The following is an 18,157-nucleotide window of genomic DNA, read 5'->3' on the forward strand; positions in this document are numbered from 1 at the left end:
CTGAGCCCCGCAAGCCTTTCTGTGTTGGAGGAAAGCCTTCTAGCTTATCAGTGGGAGTGGTAAACACTAGGTAGCCTGTCTACCACAACAGGAGTGGTTCTTGGCCCAGAAATTATAGTCTGTTGACCATTTAGACGGTTTATCCATCTCTTTCAACTTTCTGGTTTAAAAGACCACATCTGCGCTTGTTTCCCATCTTTCCTGTAACTAACCTACTGGGAAGCACTAGAAAGTCTTAAACTGATACAAGCCTTCTGGCTTAGAAGAGAGACTTTGGAGTGATTAAGTATCAGTTTTCTGTACTTTCTTGCTGTACGTAACTGTTTTCCACCTAAATGCTGATTTTCCAGCATTTATTGTGATTCAAAATCTTGTTTTTTCACATATTGTACTTATTTGACTGCCTGCACTTTTAAAAAGTCGTTTTTTTGTTTAAATAATTTAACTGTTGTAGACTACACACTGAAGTGCAATAGCCTTTTCTGATCATTTGTAGTCGTTTAAAGCTGTTTTAAGTGTATTTTTTTTTTTACTGTTTTTGCCTTATCTTTTCAAAAAAACAAACAAAATAAATTCCTTGTTTCCTGCCTTTCTAAGCTAGTATAGTCCAGTTTTCAGGATAGAGCTGAATGCAGGGCTGTGTTACAAGTTTCTGAGTTGCTCATACCTTACTTGGAGTGAAGGAAGTTTCTCTGTTCACCTGCGAGAGAGGGGAGCTTTGAGCAGCCTATCTGTCCCTGGAGGAGTGGTTCCAGCCCAGAAGTTAGTAGTTTATAGGCCATTTTGGGCTAATTTCGATCGCTTTCATTGCCCTGCTGTAAAAACTGCGTTCACATGGTTTTGTGCGCTGGGCAGTGCCAGTTAGGGTTAAATTATTCCCAGCTCCACTAAGTCTCCTCTTCAGTTTTTCCCTTGAAACTAGTCTAACTCTCAACCTAAGCACTCAAAAAGCATCCTACAGCCCAGCACTTGCTCAGACCTAATAGCAAGCACGAATATACTCTGACACTTGATTGCCCAGTAGGGCAAGACTCTTTATTCAGCCCTCAACAACCAAGCGACTAAGCAGCTCACCCTACTATTCAGGCATGACCAAAGGGAAACTTCAGGTGTACTCTCCAGTCCAGCTGATGAATCTGGGTATCCTGAGGCAATGTTACAACTGCCTCATGTACACAGACAACCCTCTCCTCCTGCCACAAAACACTAACATATGCGAGAGATGCAATTATGCAGCCAAACTGGAGGCTAAGTTGTCTCCACCCAAGACTGGAACAGACCGTCAGGAGGAGAAGGTTAACACTTGCACCACACCTCCAGCCACACATGGACCTACTAAACCAGCACTGGCAAAAAATACACATAAATACACAGTCATAATTGGAGGCTTTAAATAAAAACCTGCAAAAGCATCAGAGACCTCCAAAGCAGACACCCAAACAACCTGCACCTCCTGTCACAAACCAGACAACACAAAACACAAAATCAGTGTGCAGCACAATCACAGCCCTTAAGGTGAAATAACATATCTAACACACTAGTAATAGGTGACTCTATAGTCAGGCACACTGATGTCCCACTCACTAGGCTGGACAAGCAGAATGTTTCTGTTAGCTGCCTGTCGGGAGGCAGAATCCGCCACATAACACAAGCACTCAGGTCACTCCAGAACAAGTCTAAATATGATTGTCATTATGCATGTTGGTGTGAATGGCCTGAGACATATCTCCCTGGACTACATGAAAAGAGACATGGAAGAGCTGGTAGCCCAGACTGGTGTGACCCTGAGTAGCATCCTGCCCTCACCAAGAATGATACCTCAGTATAAAGAAAAAATTATCAATTTCAACAATTGGCTAAGCTTCAGGTGCCATTCAAAGGGGATAGAGTGTCTGTCAGCCTGGGACGACATGCTCGACAAGCCGCGTAACTTCGCAAGAGATGTCTTGCACCTGTCACCCCTAGGCTTTCGAATACTGGCCGAGGATCTTGCTGCCCCCATAGTGCCTTTTTTAGGCAAGGCTCAAAAGTCAAACCCATCTCTGTAAACAACACAATTAACAAAAAACTGAGGGTTATGCTACTCAATGCCAGGAGTTTAAATCTCAAAATGCACACGCTCGAAGCACTCCTCAGTATGGAGAATGTCAACATCTGTGCAGTAACTGAAACCTGGTTCAAGGCTCCAGAGAGCACCCCAGCACTACCAGGCTACAACTCATACCACACATTTCGGCCACAGAACACGGACCTAAACACAAAAGGAGGGGGTGTATCCATATTCATCAAGGATACCTACACCTCCAGGTTAGTGGCGCAACATGATACGTCTGAGAATCATACATGTGCAAATAACATTGGGCAAATCTGCAATGCAAATTGTGGCCTGCTACAGATCACCCTCCATGACCCAGGACCACCACTCCATCTTTCTGGAAACACTGGAAAAAATTAAGGTCCTATCAAACACTCTGATATTGGGTGATTTCAATTACCCTACCATTAACTGGGAAAACTACTAGAGTACAAACTTCCAGGCCCAGTTCTTCCTGGAATTCATCAACTCAAATGTCCTGGATCAGCTGGTAAACTCCCCTACCAGAGGTGAAAACATATTGGATCTGGTCATCACAAACATGGGCGACAGGTGTTCCAAACCGGAGGTCAACTAGTCACTGGTTAGATCAGACCATAAACTAATCACTCTGGATGTCCACACCCCACCACCACCCCCAACTAAGGAAACCACAGTAAAAAACTTTTCTAAAGCAAACTTCACCTTACTTAACAAAGAGGCGGCAAGTTTCACAGCCCCCACGCTAAAGGATAACGCTGCCCAAGATGCAGAAACCTTTACAAATGCACTTTATGAACACCTACAAGGATGCATGGATCATGCCATCCCTAGAAAAGCCAAGACTCACTCCTCTAAGAGAAGAAAACCAGTCTGGTGGACCCCTGCCATAAACAGGCTATACAATAGAAGGAGGAAACTAGTTCAGAAAAAAGCAAATCCCAAGAAGGAAAGACATCCCTGATCAGTATCAGTAAGAAATTAAGGTCCCTCATAAAATCATCCCAAGGCTAACTTCGAAAGAAAATAGCCAAGGATTCAAAAGATAACCGCAAAGCCTTCTTTAGCTATGTTAAGAATCTAAGTGGCAACTCACAGATATGCACTGAAATAGTGCAAAATAGCACAAAATATACTGAACCTACTGATACTGTCAACATCCTGGCAGATAGTCAGTGCAAACTTCACCACCCTCTCGCCCCAAAAGGGCCCACAACAATACTGGAAAAGTGTAGTGTCTCAGAAATCACAGACGCACAGATGAAAGTAGCCCTTTCAAAAGCCAAAAACACAGCATCAGTGAGGCCATATGGTGTCCCAGGCTGCGTCTTACATGAACTACAGAACGAACTTAACCCCCCCACCTAAACACACTGTTCAACTTCAGCCTATCCACAGACTATGTGCCCATAGAATGGCACACCGCAGCAGTTATTCCACTCCACAAAGGTGGGGCCACAACTGACCCTGGTAACTATTGCCCCATAAGCCTGACTAGCCTGGTCTGCAAGGCTATGGAGCGCATCATCATGGAACTCGTTAACAAAGACATTGGGAACCTCCAACCATTTGACCCAACCCAGTTCGGCTTTGTTAAGGGCATATCATGCCTACTAAATCTGGTTGACTTCTTCAAGACAGTCACCAAGGCCATAGATGAGGAAAAGGTTGGTCACACAGCCTACCTTGACCACACCAAGGCTTTCAACACCATTCCCCACTCTGGAATTACAGAAAAACTCACCAGCCTGAACATAACCCCCTCATCATGAGATGGGTTGCCAACTGGCTTAGACAGAACTCGCATGGTAAGAATAGCGGGCTCCAGGTCAGAGTCTAAACCAGTCACAAGTGGTGTCCCACAAAGCTCAGTCCTGGGACCACAGGCAAACACAGGAGGACTGTGGCTAACCAAGTTCACAGATGACTGCAATCTGGGAGCCATAATTGACTCTCCGACTGACATGGACATCCTCCAAAAGGGCCTTACTGAGACGGGCACCTGGTGTCAAAGTCATGGCCTCAAGCTAAATGCCAAAAAATGCATAGTCATCCCATTTGGGAAAAACAAAACACCCATGAATTACCACACCGGTAGCAGCCCCCATAATACAGAAGAGGTAATAAGAGATCTGGGGACCTAGGTAGATAATAATCTCTCCTTTGACAATCATATTGCCAAAGTAGTTAGGAAATCCTTCTATGTGGCCCATCTAATTACTAAAGGGTTTGCATCTAGAAATAAAGAGGTTATAGTGCCCCTTTACTCGTCACTCATCAGACCCATCATAGAGTACAATGCCTCATTTGGGATGTACTTCACAAGACACTTCCAACAACTGGAGAGACCACAAAAGTACCTCACCAAGAGGATTACTGGCCTCAAACATATGTCCTATGCAGCCCGACTGAAAAAACTCCGGCTGTACTCAGTGACATATCGCTTACTCAGAGGTGATCTCTGCCTGACTTACAAAGCCATGTCCAACTCAGAATTAATGGACATGCTCCACCTAAAGAAATCCAAGTCACTGCGAGCCATGCGCTCTAGTGAGCTAAACCTCGCCACAACAATAAATAGAACATGCTGGAGGGATAGATTCCTGTCACAGAGACTCCCCATGCTTTGGAACAAAATTCCAAACTACATTAGGCAGAGCTCCTCACTAACACTCTTCAAGAGAAACCTTGATGAGTGGATGGGTAACAGAAAATACACCCCTGGGATCACTTAATTGCCTCTGCTTGACAGAGGATCAGTTAATTAATCAATGGGGTGGTGAAAGCCGACACACTCTGGCTAGGCTTATAAATGCCCTCGGGCAGATAGCCTAGTACCTACCTATGACCCTATGATGTCATCCCTGGTTTGGCTGATTTGTATGCTCTCCGCTTATTTGAGATGTTTGAGGATAATGCCCAGATAGCCTAGTACCTACCTATGACCCTATGATGTCATCCCTGATTTGGCTGATTTGTATGCTCCCCACTTATTTGAGATGTTTGAGGATAATGCCCAGATAGCCTAGTACCTACCTATGACCCTATGATGTCATCCCTGGTTTGGCTGATTTGTATGCTCTCCACTTATTTGAGATGTTTGAGGATAATGCCCTAAGTTGTCAGAGTTATATGACTAAGCATGTTCTCTCTACTAGTGTTTTGGTACTTCAAGATCCATTCTTGGAAAGTTGTGTTAACTGAAAATAAATGTAAAGAACACTGAATGGCTGGTGATGGAGCCAAATTAAAATTAAGCCTCCAGAAGCTAGAGAGGCAGTTTTCTGCAACCAAAATCAGTGCATATTGCATGTATTTAGTGCAGTCCAAAGACAGAAAAAATACACAAAGATTATCTTAACTTAATATATCAAAAGCAGATTTGCTTCTCTTGTTTCTAGATCTGATAGTACTCAAGGTTTCATTGAAGATAAGAGATGTAAACATGTGCAAGTGCCTCATATTTTGGATGCTCTTTGATTTGGTATCCACTAAGTGAACTGTCAGTCTGATAAATAATCAAATTCTTCCTTAATGCAAAGGATTAAGGTTCTGAGTCATTAACAAGTGTTTTCCAATAGTAAAGGGTACAGGGTTTGATTCTGTCCACCTCTATTTGCCTACTGTGTAACTCTGAGGCAGTCACTTGACCCAGACAGTGCTCCTAGGTCACCCCTGAAAGGGACATGTGTCTCATAGGTTTACCCAGTTAACAAATGTATACTGGAGAAAAAAAAATGAGATGTACTTTCTGAATTCTGCAGATGCTACTGAGCATTGAGGTTCACCTGTTGACAGGTATTTCCTGATGCTCCCATTTTGTCTCCATTCATCATGAACTTTCAACTTATTAGTTTCATGTTTGGACTTGTTTACAAGACTCATGAAAGGATATGTCACCCATTATATATAGAATAGTTCACATACCTTTACTACTTAAGATGTTCCTTTACTTCTTTGGTATCCATCTCATTAATAGTTTTAAATATGGTCATTGCTTAGTATTAGATAATGAAATTAATTGTATTGTTATTTACTGGAGATCATTTTCTTGAAGATTTGCAAAGGATTGTAGTCATTGGTACAACGTGGGGAGGTGGTAAAGCGAGAGAACTGAATTTTCTAGTAGGTGATAAGGAAAAGGATGAGGTGGGCTTCCTCTCAGGCTCTTCAGGAAACTGGACAATCTTCATGTCAATGTTTGATAAGTGTTTAGGTCGTTGGTCTGTGGATTGCTGTGGGAATGGTACTCTTGCAAAGGAAGCTGGTGTGAGGAGAGTCCGTAAAATGTCTGGTGAACTACAGGTCAGTTAGCTTTAGAGCAGTGGCAGGGGAACTCATGCATAGAAAATTGAGGGAAAGGTTGCTTTCCCAAAGAATAACAGCCAACATGGGTTCATATAAAAATGGTCCTGTCAGCTGAACCTGATTCAGTTTTATGACTGCATCACGGGAGAATTTGAAGGGACTGCCAAGTTACTAGGTGACCTTTTACTTGGTCCTGCATTGGAATTTGCTAAAAAAAACTGCAGGGAATTGATGGTAGGAGTGAGACTAATGAACTGCTGCATAGTTAAGGGTTAGGACACAAGGATTATAAAATGAGGAATGAGACTGGAAGTAGCAGATGTGATTACTGGAATACTGCAGTGGTTGGCTGTGGGGCCTGTACTGTTAACTGTGTTTATTTCAGGCATAGCTGAGGGAAAAGAGCAAGATCATCCTCTTTACTGCAACCCAAAGATCAGTACAATAGTAAAAGCAAGGTGCAGAGTCTAAATAAGGACTTGGCAATGCTGGTCAGGTAGTCAGAAACAGGAGAGTTAAGATTCAGTGGACAGATATGAAAAGCACTGCACTTGGGTGACAACAGCCATGGTGTGAAGTATCATTTGGCAGGATTGGAACAGAGGGTAACTGAAGAAAAAAAATTGAGGGCACTGAGTTTCCACCAGAAATGAACTATAATGAGCAGAGTGCCATTGCTGTGACAGCAAACAGAATACTGGGGTGTACCATCAGAGGAAATCAGAGGGACGGACTCCAGATGCAGTCAGGTAATGCTTCTGCACCACTGGATTAGTCACATTTATTTATTTTTTGTTTGCTTATTTATGTATTTCTTAACTGGGGTAGAATACTGATCTCCATACTGTTTGCAGTTACTGAGGTCTTGTATGGAGAGGGACATCATGCTGTTAGAAGTGCTGAGGAAAGCCACTAGGAGGGTGAGTAGAGTAGACAGTAAAGGTAATTATCGGACACTAAAAGACCTGGAGCACTTTACATTAAATTTTAGAAAACATAGGACAGTATAATAATGGTGCATAGCAGCATGCGAGGGAGATGTAAAGACATCACCATGGAGAGGATGGACATAGAGGAGGAATGGAGGCAACCAAGCACAGGTCACATCCTAGGGACTGACTACTTAACCCGTGAATTTGTAAATGTGTCTGCCAAAAGATGGTTGTAAACCAATGGAATGAATAAAGAGAATCGGTGAAAGAGAAGCTAAGCATGTAGGCATTCAAGATGACATACGACAAGGGGAGAACATGATGATGGTGGGAGGGTGCGTCTTAAATACGATTTTAAGACCAAGCTACATAGACTGTGTCCTTCTACAATCTTGCAAATGTAATGTGAATTGTTCTGTATTAATATTGTAATATTTTACAGTGTCAAGAAAAGACTATATTATAGTTTCTGTAGGTTGAATTGTGAGTTGTTTTAAGAAGACCTTGTTCCTTTGGGGCACGACCGCTCAGTAATCGATAATGATTCTTTCTTTTACAATATAGGGACGAATTCAGATGTGGGTTGATGTGTTCCCAAAAAGTCTAGGCCCACCTGGTACTCCATTTGACATCGCTCCAAGGAAAGCCAAAAAGTATGTTAAACTTCATTAATTTCTAAAATCACTAGCCATGTTGACTTTGTTATGCATATTCTGATGTAATGTTGCACTTCTTTCAGGTATGTGCTGCGTGTTATTATTTGGAACACAAGTGATGTTATCCTGCAAGAGAAAAGCATTACAGGAGAAGAGATGAGTGATATATATGTGAAAGGGTAAGCTTGTGTGTATATTGTTTCTTCTGAATATACTTGTATAGGTATACTGTGTCGATCACCAAGTCTTCAAACACAGACTTCTGAAGTACATTAAACAGACTCGGATTTAGGTCCTAAATAGGTATAAGATGGTAGCTGTTCTGAAGATTTGTGTGTAAATAGGGACTGTTTAATTTTGGCAAAAGTAGAGGCAAAGGCAGGCAGAGGGGTTGAATGGAGGAAGAAATACTCCTACCTATCAAGACACTAGGTGGCAGTACTGTGTATTGCACCAAATTCCCTTTGCACTCGTGACCTCTCACATCCTGGTTTGAAGGCTTCCCCCTTCAGTTTTGTTTGGTTTTCAATAACAGCAGACAAATGGGTGAGGGAAATAATAATGTAAAACCACAAGACCATTCAAAGCCTTCCTTCCCTTCTCAGGAATGGCTCCCATCCTTTCTTCATGTTAGGAACTAGCACACAAAGCTTTGTGCTTTTTTATAGTAGGGTTATAGAAAAGGATCTCATGCAGGAAGAAGGAAAAACAGAATTACTAGAAATAAATGTATTTGCTTCAAGGAAGAACTGCCAACTGACAAGTTCTTTTCCATGTACTCATGTAAGGACCCATGGGGATTAAAAGTATTCTCCATTCGTTGTAACAAGGGGGTCTCCTCATACAGCATTCCACACAGCCTCCAATTTTTGTATAACTCCAAACGGTCAGAATAGATAGGGAATGGCTCATTCCTCTAGCCTGCCTTTGGCCAAAGCAACTGTGGACCTCTTTGCTAGTACAGATGATCAGAAATGATCAAACTTAACTAGCACAAACCTGATCTTGGCTGCCCAAGAAGAAGATGATTCACAGGTACATTCCTTCCTTATGAGGGTGCATCTAGTACAAGAATGATCTCAGCCTGGTCATATTCAAAGCCACTTTCTTGCAGGAGGTACTACACATCATGAAATAAATAAATAAACGTAGCACTAGAAAGTCACATGTGGCAGAATGGGAAAGGGTTCCCTACAGTTAGAAGTGAGGAGCATCCTACCAGCTATATCCACAGACCTATAAGTTTTAAAGTACCAGACAAGGGTTTCATAATGTCCCCCCCCCCCCCAAGTCTCCCTTCACAGATTGCCTCCCCATGGATCCTCTTTTCTTAGTGTATACCACTGTGAATCTATTGTTAAGGGGGTTCTACATTTAAGCCTGTTTAAGAAAGTGTTTCCTCAACATTGAGACATTACTTTTGTGCTGGCAGAATTTAACTGTGTCCCATTTAAATTATTTTAACACTAGTTTTTGTCCTGGAAAATATTTTGGGGTGCTCATTCCTTAACTAGTATGATCTCTGAACTTCAGTCCCATGGTCAAAGAGCTATCAATTGCCTTTCTCAGAGAATGAGGGGGACCCTGGAAACAACTTTCCTTCATGCCAAATGGTGGTATGTGAACTTAGACTGTTAATCTGGCAACGCTTTTTTCTAACCCACTAAACAAGAGTGGGAGGATCTTGCCCCTTCTAAACGTTCACTGGCAAATATCACCTAACAGAACTGTAGAACAGCTCTCGTCTTCTTTATGCCAGATAATGAATGAAACAAGTAGGTATCCAGAAACAATAAAGAAACTGTTAAAAAACTTTAGTTTATTAAAAAATACTTCTTAATAAGAATATATATTAAAGCTGTGTTGAATTAAAATCAATAGGTAAACACTTTCTTCTTCATATAAGAAAACTTCATCAGATAAGTATGACCACAAATCTAGCCCATTTTATAGTCCAGTCAAATGTGGTTGTTGTTATCATGTGTAAGGTGAGCCCCCCTTCGCCGGAGAATATTATTGGATGATCAGTATTCAAACTAGTACTGTACTAGCCTAAATGTTAATGGCATCATGTGTATAATTTATTTCTGTGGTGCTTTCAATTTAAATAAATAAGCAATAGAGATATGTTCATTAATTCATGGCCATACTGAAGCATTTAAAAGTAGATGTTCTTCATGTTTCACTGTTGCAGTCATCACATTTGGGTTATCCGTGCTAGGGTAGCCCTCGGCCAGCCCGAATACCAGAGACGTAGTATTTCTGCGTCGGTTGCTGTCACTTGAGGACTGACGTTAGGTCGTCAGTAATATAAAGTAAGGCAGCCGACACCATTGCATCTGTCTTTCTTGCCGTGGAGCCCAAAGCAGAAGCAGTTTGCACGAGTGCTGGTCGGCCGCTACCTGAGTTTCATCTACCGAATTGAAGTTGAAGTCTTCTAAAGCTAAGTACCCCATTGAGGATCATTTTTTCTTGCACTAACCGATGTCAGAAAAAGTTAATAATTGTCTCGCCTGTGAAAAGCAAATATCACACCGAGAGTTTAATTCTTACTGCGTTACTTGTTTATGCCCAGACCACGACGTTCCCCGTTGTCGCTTCTGTGCTTTGTTCAACGCCAGAACTATCTGTCGAGACCTTATTATAGCTAGATATTTTCACTTGCAGTCCTCGAATTCCGATATGGCTTTGGTATGCCATCCAACAGCAGATCTTCTGAAAAAACATAAAGATAAAGGCAGAGACGTACTGCACAGATCCAGACCTACCGATGCTGCTTCCATTAAGCTAGTCATCTGTTCTCTGGTCCTCAGTGAGGTGCTTTTGCAGCCCCTGATGCTTCTGTGGATTCACAGGCCCGTACTGAGACCCTTTCGGAGTCCAGTATCCCACACAACTCTTCTTTGACTAAGGATCCTGCAGTTGTCTCTTCCTTGGATGGGTCCGGAGCCTCTGAGCAGACACCAGCTTCAGAGGAAGTCCTTCGCACTATCGATTCCCGACACAAACCAACATCGTCTTTCACGACTACTGTTCTTTCAACAACTACAGAGTTTCATAGGCCCAGGGTACGAACCACACCCAAGGAACCAACAACCCAATCTCAGGCATCTGCTTCCCTGCCTCAGTCTCAAATACTTAAAATGGTGGAAGACCTTGTCATGCTGATCAGGGCAAGTCAAGCTACCCCCTCCAAAAGGTAAAGAGGTCTGTCCCCTGTAGTTTTGTCTGAATAAGAGTCAGATGACTCTGATGCATCTGATTATGAAGATATGCAACCCCTCTCTACTTACGAGGATTCTTATGTAGAGGATTCCATCCCTTCAGCCTCTCCTCCAGAGTAATTTTCCTTTGGGGAAACCCTTCATACCTTAAGGGAGCATTTCCAATTGGAGAGTCAAGACTATCCTCAGTCTAAATAGAGACTCGGGGAATTCTTAGATCTTCCACAGCACAGACCCTTGGTCATTCTCCCAGTACTGGAAATTCTAGAGGATGTTTTCCTGGAATCCAGCTCGACTCCTGACACCCTCCCTCCTGCACCGAGAAAACCAGACAGGATCTATAAAGTCCCTAACTCTCTCAAATTTATTTTTAAAAATCCTACAGCTGACCCTGAGATAATTTCTCAAGAGCCTAAAGGGATTAAAGCAACCTCTAAGAATCCCCCCCGATAGGGATTCCTGAGCACTAGACAGATGGGATAAAAAAATATACACCTCAGCTACTCTTGCTATCAGAGCAGTAAATTATCAGTTCCATATGCTAAAATTTCAGCAACATACCCTGAGACTCCTCAAACAAAAAATGTCTTACTTTCTTGCTTGTGCAGAATCTAAAGAGTTACAAGAGTTAATGCATTCTGCAAGTCAAGTAACTAAACACAACTTGCACTGTGGTTTTGACACTCTAGAAGCTTCTTGCAGGGCAGCAGTCTCTGGATCTGTCATTAGAAGGCATGCATGGCTTAAGGAACAGCCCCTGCCAGACCATGTCAAATCTATATTGTTGGATGCTCCCTTGCACAAAGACAACAGGTACAAGTATGCAAAATCTGAAGGTAATGCTACTCAATGCTAGAATTCTAAACCTCAAAATGCACTCTCTTGAGGCACTCCTAAAAATGGAGAACATCAATATCTGTGCAGTAACTGAGACCTGGTTCAAGGCTCCAGAGAGCACCCCTGCAATACCAGGCTACAACTCTTACCACACTTTTCGGCCACCAAAGCAGGACCGAAACACTAAAGGTGGAGGAGTGTCAGTATTCACCAAGGATATTCACACCACCAGGCTAGTTGCCCAACACAATGCGTCTGAAATTCTCCAGGTGCAACTAACACTAGGTAAGACTGCAATCCAAATTGTAGCTTGCTACAGATTCCCCACCATACCCCAAGATTCTCACTACACCTTTCTAAACATACTGGAAAATATTAAGATAGAACCAAACACCCTAATACTGGGTGATTTTAACTACCCTGCCATTAACTGGGAAAGCTACTCATGTACCAACTCATGTACCAACACCTTTGCTTAACGGTTCTTGGAATTCATAAATTCCAACACCCTGGATCAACTAATCCATAGTCCCACCAGGAGCTCCAATATCCTAGACCTGGTCATTACCAACATGGGAAATCGATGCTCCACACCTATGGTCACCCCCTTGTTAGTCACGTCTGACCATAAGCTAATCACCCTTAACATCCACATCCCACCCCCACCCCCCAGTAAAGAAACCTCCATAAAAAACTTCTCCAAAGTCAACTTCATGCTACTCAAGTCCGAAGTGACAAACTTCATGACACCCATGCAGACAGGAGCTGAAAGTTCAACTGCTGAATCCTACACTAAGGCACTGTATGAACACATCCACTCATGCATAAATCGTGCCATCCCAAATAGAACCAAGATGCTCTCATCCAAAAAAAAGAAGCCAATCTGGTGGTCCCCTGCCATAAACAAACTTTACAACAAAAGGAAGAAACTGTTGCAGAAAAGAGGAAAATCCCAGGATGCAAAAAACTTCCTTACCAGCCTCAGTAAGAAACTGAGATCCCTCATAAAATCCTCTAAAGCTAGTTAACTAAAATAAAATTGCCAAAGATTCCAAAGACAACAGCAAGGCATTCTATAACTATGTCAAGAATCTAAATGTCAATGCTCAGATCTGCTCTGAGCTAAAACAGAGTGGCATTAAATATACTAATCCCAAGGATATTGCCAATATCCTGGCAGATCGATTCAGTGCCAACTTCACCCCCCCTCTCACCCCCGAAATGGTCCATCTCAATACCAGAAGATTGCCAAATTCCAGTAACGGCCACACAGGTAAAAAAATGCACTCTCCAAAGCTAAGAATACAGCATCCATGGGACCAGATGATATCCCGGGCTGTGTACTACATGAACTACAATATGAACTGGCACCTCACCTAAGTGTCATGTTTAATCATAGCCTCACCTCAGGTTTTGTGCCCACTGAGTGGTGCACAGCTACAGTTATCCCACTCCACAAGGGGGGATCCACCTTGGATCCCGGAAACTACCGTCCCATCAGTCTGACAAGCCTTATCTGCAAGGCCATGGAGCATATTATCATGGAACATATAAACAAAGACATTGGCAATCTTCAAACACTGGACCCCACCCAGTTCGGGTTCGTGAAGGGCCGATCTTGTCTCCTGAACTTGATTGACTTCTTCGAATCAGTCTCCAGAGCCATGGACAAGGGTAAGGTGGTCCTCACAGCCTATCTAGACCTTGCCAAGGCCTTTGACACCATCCCCCACTCTGGAATCATAGATAAACTTACTAAGCTGGGAATGAATCCCTATGTCACCCAATGGGTTGCTCACTGGCTTACTGATAGAACCCACACTGTAAAAGTAGCCGACTCCAAATCCAGCTCCAGACAAGTGACAAGTGGAGTACCTCAGGGTTCAGTCCTGGGACCGCTCTTGTTTGGCATCTACTTCTCTGAAGTACAGGCCAACACTAAGGGACTCTGGATAACAAAGTTTGCAGATGACTGCAAACTGGGAGCCATTATTGAATCCCCAAATGATGTGGATACTCTACAAAAGGGCCTTACAGAAACAGATGCTTGGTGTCAGAGCCATGGGCTCAAGCTCAATGCCAAGAAATGTATAGTTATCCCCTTTGGGAAAAAACATGTATCCGTGAATTACCATATAGGTGGCAGTACACTAAACACCGAAAGTTTGATAAGAGACTTGGGGACACAGGTGGACAGTGGTCTCACCTTCAATAACCACATCGCCACAACAGTCAGGAAATTCTTCTATGTGGCACACCTCATCACTAAGGGCTTTTCATCCAGAAAAAAGGAGGTCATTGTCCCATTGTACTCATCCCTCATTAGACCCATTTTAGAATACAATGCCCCGTTTGGTATGTACCTCTCAAGACATCTGCAACAACTGGAAAGGCCACAGAAATACCTCACTAAAAGAATCACAGGCCTAAAGCAGATGCCCTACGCTGACCGCCTTAAAAAACTCCAGCTATACTCTGTCGCATATTGTCTACTCAGAGGCGATATTTGCTTAACATACAAGGCCATGTCAAACCCAGAGCTGTTGGACATGCTACACTTAAAGAAATCCCAATCCCTCAGAGCCACATGCTCCAAGGATCTAAACCTTGTCATCACAATAAACAAAACATGCTGGGGGGATAGGTTCCTGACCCAGAGACTCCCCAGACTCTGGAATAGATTGCCCATACATGTCAAGCAGAGTGCCTCTTTGGTCCTCTTCAAAAGGAACCTTGACGATTGGATGGGAGAAAGGAAATTCACCCCGGGGATCAAGTCAGTCACCCTGCTAGACAGGGGTCCAGGGAAGTAAATAGTGTGGGAAGAAATAGCCAGTGAATTGTTATGGCTAGGCTTGTATAGGCCCTAGGGCTGATAGCCTAGTACCAACCTATAAACCTATAAGGCAGAAGAGGTCTTAAAAAAGATGGAAGAAAAAGCAAAATCTATGCAGACAGTTAAGGATTTCTTACAGGTCCAGTCACCCAGGTTCAGCAGGCATTGTCCCACCAAGCACTGGTCCTTTCCTGCTCCCACTAAGCCAGTCCAGTACAGGCCCCAGGGAACCAGACCCCCCAGACAGCAGCCACAGGGAATGCAGAGATCTAAGCAGTGGACTACCTCCACTTCAAAACCAGGGAGTTCTAAACCAACCCCTTATGGTAAGAACTCACATTGACTCACCACCTCCACCCCTTCCCTCTGCCCACCTTCACTTACCCCTAGGAGGATAAAACTCCTTTCACACAAGCACCTGGGCCACCTTTATCAATGACCACTGGGTTTGCAACATAGTGTCTCAGGGATACAAATTTTCCTTCCACGCCCTTCCAACCCCAAAAGGGTTCCCAGATCTACCTCCAAACCAGTGGGCAGAGACTCAAAAGCAAATCCTTTCCCTGCTTTCTATGAGGGCAGTAGAGCACATTCCTGCAGAACAGATAGGCCAAGGTTTCTACTCCAGACTTTTCTTGTGCCCAGAAAAGAGGGCACCTGTGCCCCAGCCTCAATCTAGCCATTCTAAACAACTTCCTGGTGATCAAAATTCAAAATGCTCACCCACCAGCAGCTGCTATCCATGCTCTCCAGGGACGCTTGGCTAGCCACCCTACATCTAAAAGAGGCCTACCTCCACATTCCTATCAGGGGAATCATGCAGGAAATATCTCCGTTTCAGGGCAGGATCTCAACACTTTCAGTTCTCTGCACTTCCCTTTGGCTTATCTACTTTTCCCAGAGTTTTCAAAAAATGTGTGGCTCCAGCCATTGCCTTTTGCAGACAAAGGAATATCCAGATATACCCATACTTAGACGACTGCCTTGTTCAGGCAGACAACCAGGAAAAACTGCTCAAGCACCTGGCCTTTGTAAAGACCATACTAACCTCCCTAGGGTACATAACTAATATAAAGAAATCCAAACAGGTGTCCACCCAAAGGATTTATCTTACTGGGAGCAAGCCTGGACACAGCATCCCAGATGGCATTCCTTACACTAGAAAAACACATTTTCCTGACACCCTACTTCTCTCGACTAGCCACCAGACCCCAGTTATCTGCAAGGAAGATCCTGCAAGCTATGGGGGTTAATGGAATCTTGCATACTACTCATTCTATATGCCAGACTGCATATGAGGAAACTTCAATGGTACCTAAAAAGCCTTTGATGTCAACACTCTCAAGACCTGGAGACTCTTATACCTATAATTCCTTGCCTCAGAAAAGATTTACTTCGGTGGGCAACAACATGCTCCCACAACAAGGGACTGCCTTTTTCACCACCCCCTGTCACCCAGACCCTCACTACAGATGCATCAGACTATGCTTGGGGGAGCACACCTGGATGACAGGTGCACACAGGGCCAATGGAGCCCACAGCAAATCCCTCTGCATGTCAACCAAAAAGAGATGATGGTTGTCCAGCACACCTTAATAGCTTTCAAGCCCCTTCTCTCCCTAGGGGCTCTCCTGATCAAAACAGATGCTACTGTGAAGTGGTATATCAACAAGCAGGGAGGGACTCACTTCTACTCTCTGTGCAGGCTGGCCATGACCCTTTGGCACACAGCTTCTGCCGTGCAGCTGCACCTGTTAGCACAATTCCTACCAGGTTCTCTGAACTCTTTGGCAGACCAATTAATCAGAAATCTTCTGGACCCACACGAGTGGCAGCTCAACAGAAGATCCTTCACCCTAATAACTCAGAAGTGGGGCACCCCGAAGGTCAACCTCTTTGCCTCCCATACCAACCATCAGCTCAGCAAATTCTGCACCAGGGAGCATAACTGCATGGCTTGGAAAGTGGATGCCCTGTCCTTTCCCTGGGTCAATCAGTCTATGCTTTTCCTCCACTACCTCTTACCCCCACGGTACTGCTCAAAATACAGGAGGAAAAACCAAGGACAATTCTTATAGCTCCAGGCTGGCTTTGCCAGCACTGGTACCCCTTGCTGTGCAGCCTGTCCCCACTGCCACCATGGCATCTTCCTCAGATTCCAAATCTCCTGACCCAGAGGAAAGGGGAATTCATGCATCCCCAATTGCAGACACTCCGTTTGGCTTATTTCCTACCCTGGATAAATCTGCCTACCTCAGTAAACAGGTTCTAGATGTCATACGTGAGGCCAGACGCCCTAGCACTAGAAAGTCTTATGCTGACAAATGGAAAAGGTTCTGCATCTGGATCCAGGCTAAGGGAGCCAATATGGCACAGCCCTCCCTCCCTCTCATCCTGGATTACTTACCTGACCTACTACACAGTGGCATCTCTTTATCCTCTATAAAAATTCATGCCTCTGCTATATCTGCTCATTTTGCCACTGAGCAGCCCCTTTTTCTCACCCTTTGATCAAACAGTTCCTAACAGCGGCTAGCAACTTGAGGCCACCCAGAAAAGCACCAACCCTAGCTTGGGACCTTAACTTTGTGTTGGAAAAGCTCACCCTGCCCCCTTTCAAACCAGCTTCTTCTGCAGAGCTAAAATTTCTCTCCGGGAAGACAGCTTTCCTTCTGGCCATCACTTTAGCCAGAAGAGTCTCTGAGCTGCAAGCACTCATGGCTGTGGAACCCTTCACCGTCTTCCATGCTGATAGGGTATCCCTCAGAACTAACCCATCCTTCATGCCCAAGGTGTGGTGTCCAGTGTGGCTCTCAACCAATCCATTAATTTGCCCACCTTTTTTCCTAATCCCCAGAACAAGGGGGAAAGGATCCTGCACTCTCTAGATGTGAACAAACAGCACAGATTCTGTCTAGACAGGACTAAATTCTTCAGAAAGTCTGATCAATTGCTGGTTAGCTTTGCTACAGGAGCAGAAGGCAAAGCCATCACCAAGAAAACCATTTCCAAATGGATAGCACACTGCATCCATTTCTGCTACAAACAACATGGAAAGCCTCCCCCAAGGAAGTCAGGACTCACTCCACCAGAGTAGCCTCCACCTCTGCTGCTTTCCTCAGCAGAGTCCCCACCAGGGACATCCTGGAGGCTGCCACCTGGACATCTGTTCACACTTTTACCAAACATTACCACCTGCCTCTCTTCTCCAAACCAGGGCAGGGTTTGCCTCTGCAGTCTTACTGACTTTCAGCTGAGTATTTCAAAAATGTTGCAACTGTCAGTGTTTG

The 18,157-nt window shown here is 43.9% G+C and overlaps 1 protein-coding gene across 1 annotated transcript in view; it reads left to right on the forward strand.

Annotated features, from left to right (window-relative positions):
- LOC122788744 (myoferlin-like) overlaps positions 1-18,157 on the forward strand; it is a gene marked incomplete at its 5' end in the record, with an annotated part of 518,429 nt that overhangs the window by 381,319 nt on the left and 118,953 nt on the right. The window contains 2 exon segments of the mRNA XM_044055638.1: positions 7,879-7,967; positions 8,054-8,149. Of these exon segments, the coding sequence (XP_043911573.1) occupies positions 7,879-7,967; positions 8,054-8,149 (185 nt within the window).

This window comes from Protopterus annectens, chromosome 14.part0 (genome assembly GCF_019279795.1).
Source record: "Protopterus annectens isolate FY-2018-M chromosome 14.part0, PAN1.0, whole genome shotgun sequence".
Classification (NCBI taxonomy): Eukaryota; Metazoa; Chordata; order Ceratodontiformes; family Protopteridae; genus Protopterus; species Protopterus annectens.